Genomic DNA, 4,246 nt, shown 5'->3' on the forward strand with positions numbered 1-4,246 from the left:
GGGCAGATGGCTTTTGTCTACAGCATGGGAGTGAAGCCTTGAGTTTTCAGTCATGTAGAAGGGTGACTATAATTCCTGGCAGCTTTGTCCTGAGATGAGCACATGTCTCTATAGAAACAGAGACTCTACTTTGTATGTACTTGTATGTAGCTTCCAGGAGGCATCTCTTGACTACTTGGACCACTCAGCAAAAGTGCAGGGACCAACTGAGCCTGGCATAACCATTCAAAACTCACCAATGTCAATCTGTAAACAAATGTGCCGGCCAGGTGGATCTCTACAAGGGTAAAAGCAGCCACAAGATGCAGACTGTGCTCTTTTTCCAGCTGGAACCATGGAGGGTGTAGAAAAGAAGAAGAAGGTTCCTACTGTGCCAGAAACCTTTAAGAAAAAGCGAAGGAATTTCACAGAGCTGAAGATCAAGCGCCTGAGAAAGAAGTTTGCCCAAAAGATGCTTCGAAAGGCAAGGAGGAAGCTTATCTATGAAAAAGCAAAGCACTATCACAAGGAATATAGGCAGATGTACAGAACTGAAATTCGAAAGGCGAGGATGGCAAGAAAAGCTGGCAATTTCTGTGTACCTGCAGAACCCAAATTGGCGTTTGTCATCAGAATCAGAGGTATCAATGGCGTGAGCCCAAAGGTCCAAAAGGTGTTGCAGCTTCTTCGCCTTCGTCAAATCTTCGTTGGAACCTTTGTGAAGCTCAACAAGGCTTCCATTAACATGCTGAGGATTGTAGAGCCATATATTGCGTGGGGGTACCCAAATCTGAAGTCGGTAAATGCACTAATCTACAAGCGTGGTTATGGCAAAATCAATAAGAAGCAAATTGCTTTGACAGATAACGCCTTGATTGCTCGATCTCTTGGTAAATACGGCATCATCTGCATGGAGGATCTGATTCATGAGATCTATACTGTTGGAAAAGGCTTCAAAGAGGCAAATAACTTCCTGTGGCCCTTCAAATTGTCTTCTCCACAAGGTAGAATGAAGAAAAAGACCACCCATTTTGTAGAAGGTGGAGATGCTGGCAACAGGGAGGACCAGATCAACAGGCTTATTAGAAGAATGAACTAAGGTGTCTACCATGATTATTTTTCTAAGCTGGTCGGTTAATAAACAGTACCTGCTCTCGGAAAAAAAAAAAAAAAAAAAAAAAAGATGCAGACTGCTACAATTTACTACTTAGTTACAGTTTTCCTTATTCAGGCCAAGGAAATATTCAACTAAGGAGAAAGAACCTTAGGGTACAGACCTTTGAGATCTTCTTTTTTTTTTTTTTTCTTTTAGATGGAGTCTCGCTCTGTTGCCCAGGCTGGAAGGCAGTGGCACGATCTTGGCTCGTTGCAACCTCTGTCTCCCGGGTTCAAGAGATTCCCATGCCTCAGCCTCCCAAGTAACTGGAATTACAGGCATGCAACACCATGCCCTGCTAATTTTTGTATTTTTAGTAAACAGGGTTTTGCCATGTTGGACAGCCTGGTCTCAAACCCCTGGCCTCAAGTGATCCACCTTCCTCGGTCTCCCAAAGTGCTAGGATTACAGGCATGAGCCACTTTGCCCAGCCAGACCTTTGAGATCTTAAGGGATAAAACAAATTTTGCTGTTTTTACTGCATATCTCAGCCAGGCCTAAGACTTTAAATTAGCCAAAGGAGTACCTTGTGTCCACTGAGCACTAAAGTGACTCTAACTTCAAATAATCTGCTACTAATTTAAGAAATCTGCTGCTCCATACTCCATTCAGTATTTGGGCTGAGAAGGAAGGGAACTCTGGAGGACCTAATCTTGACATCATGTGGTTTGTCCACGGGCTCAGGTCATCCCCAACCACTTGATCTCAAGCTCTCTCGGGATGTTGTAATTACATATGAGGGAGAAACTTCCTAGCAGACTAGTTTCTTAGCTCTAAGGGGCTCAAAGAAATGAGAAATTAAGAAGTTTTGAGTACAGTACAGACTCTGTATATGGGAAAGAAAGACACTTCAAATGAGACCAGGTAACTGAACCACCACTATTGGTAAATTTCAGAATTTTGCAATGTCTCACATGTCCATCTCAAATAAAAGTAGCAGAATGCAAAAGCAGATTTTTATCCTAGCCATGATAAATGCACAATACTAAGGGTAATTTCTTTCTGGGAAACGTCTAGACAAAAGATTCTAGATCAAAGTTTCCAGACTGTTGGAACTTATTCAGAGGAGAGAGTGGCTGAAGCAGGAACCAAGAGTCAGGAGCCCTGGCTTTGTTACCTGCAGTGATTTTCTTTTTTAACATGTAGTTTAGATTGTCCATCTATAAAACTAAGGATAGTGCTATCTTCAGGAAAAGTCGAACAATGATTCATTGAATCTTTGTGTAGTTCCTAGAACTCTTACCTGAAATATTGCAAGTATAAAAACTACACTTTGGCCGGGCATGGTGGCTCACACCTGTAATCCCAGCATTTTGGGAGGCTGAAGTGGGTGGATCACTTGAGGTCATGAGTTTGATACCAGCCTGGCCAACATGGTGAAACCCTGTCTCTACTAAAAAAAAAAATACAAAATTAGCCGGGCGTGGTGGCGGGGGCCTGTAATCCCAATTACTCGGGAGGCTGAGGCAGGAGAATTGCTTGAACCCAGGAGGCAGAGGTTGCAGTAAGCCAAGGTCACACCACTGCACTCTAGCCAGGGTGACAAAGTAAGACCCTGTCTCAAAAAACAAAACAAAACAACAACAACAAAAACTACACTTTGTTAAAAGTATTTGGAGCATATTTTTATATCCAGCCCTTTCCTGTGTAGTATTGTTTGTTTTTTATTATCCACCTTTCTCCTACCTTTCTTTTCCCAGTCTTTAGTTCACATTTTAATGTCAGCTCAGGAAAGTACTATACTACAGAAAAAACTGACTATTGTTAAACAAAGTTTATGTAGTACAGAACAATTTCACTGCCATACTTTTTCTTTTTAAAGGGCAGAAATTAAGCCAAGTGTGGGGGCTTGCACCTATAATCCCAGCTACTCGGGAGGCTAAAGCAGGAGAATTGAGTTTGAGGCTTCAGTAAGCTGTGATTACACCACCGCACTCCAGCCTGGATAACAGATCAAGATCCTGTCTTTTAAATTTTTTTTAAAAAGAAGGAAATTAAATGTAATGTATTTGCTACAATTTTTAATAGCACATCACTTTTTTTTTAAAGGCAGTTTAGGATCTCAAGAGAATGCATTTAGTGTTGCAGAATACTGCTTTTAGTACTTTCAAACCAACATGGCCCTATAAAGCTTCTCAATAAACCGGACTACACAGTTTCTGTCTTATGCCAATCATAGAAATACCTGTTGGCTCTTCTTCTGCCATTGCTCCCTTCACTCTATAAGACTGCCATGTCACTGGGTGGTAGGCTACAGCAGAAACACCATAGAGGCAACAGAAATCATTCTAATGGCACTACTAGTCTATAGCCAACATATTTGCTCCTAATCAACCTGGAAATGGCCCATGAGTCCATCTGTATCCTAGGTCTAGAAAGACACAGGCCTAAACTCAATTATAGGAAAAGAAGCCACCTTAGTATAATTCCATTTCTCCCAACCAAGATTAATTTTAATTTCAAAATGAATCTAGAGTAGGCAGAAACCAATTGCATCCAGAATCATCACATAAGACCTCATCTATACCTGGCTGGAAATATTTAAAGCAAGTCATAAAACATCACCACTTTAGTGATTCATCTAGATTGATTATTGTCCTTGAAAATAAGGGGATATCTTGAGAAAAATAGGTGGATTAATGACGTCACTTGCCTAAGTTGGAAATCAGGTAGTATGGCTTTAGAGTTTCTGCTCTGGACTTCTGTACTAAATAGTCCCTCCCTCAGTGGACTGCTCCATTCTCCTCCCTGCTGAGGAGAAACAAATGTGTCTGACAAAGTAGAGGGCCCACTTGGATCCCACTGATAATCTCCACCGTTCTTCTGAAGAGCTGCCACTGCCGGCTCCTCTTACTTGTTCCAAATCTGGTTTGAGAGTGGTCACCTCGTTCTATGCCTTCCTCGTCATTGCGGTCAAGAGTGGTATGTACTGTTTGGAAAACAGATACAGATTTCTGCTCATGCTTTCTTTGGTCTGTCATATGTGTTTCTTAATTCGTAATTCAAATTGGACTTTATAATGGTAAACTTCTAAAGGGCAGGAACGTGCTTCCTAGCTTTTTGTGTGTGTGTGCATTTCCCACCATAATGAGCAAACCATAGTCCTTTTAT

General features: G+C 41.5%; 1 protein-coding gene across 1 annotated transcript; it reads left to right on the forward strand.

Annotated features, from left to right (window-relative positions):
• The first annotated feature begins 320 nt into the window (after positions 1-320).
• Positions 321-1,147, forward strand: LOC100445364 (large ribosomal subunit protein uL30-like). Its single transcript, XM_054528528.2, has one exon. It carries the CDS (start codon positions 335-337, stop codon positions 1,076-1,078), a length of 744 nt encoding a protein of 247 aa, XP_054384503.1. The 5' UTR covers positions 321-334; the 3' UTR covers positions 1,079-1,147.
• Positions 1,148-4,246: the final 3,099 nt, after the last annotated feature.

The sequence above is a fragment of the Pongo abelii genome, chromosome 10 (genome assembly GCF_028885655.2).
Source record: "Pongo abelii isolate AG06213 chromosome 10, NHGRI_mPonAbe1-v2.0_pri, whole genome shotgun sequence".
Taxonomy (NCBI): Eukaryota; Metazoa; Chordata; class Mammalia; order Primates; family Hominidae; genus Pongo; species Pongo abelii.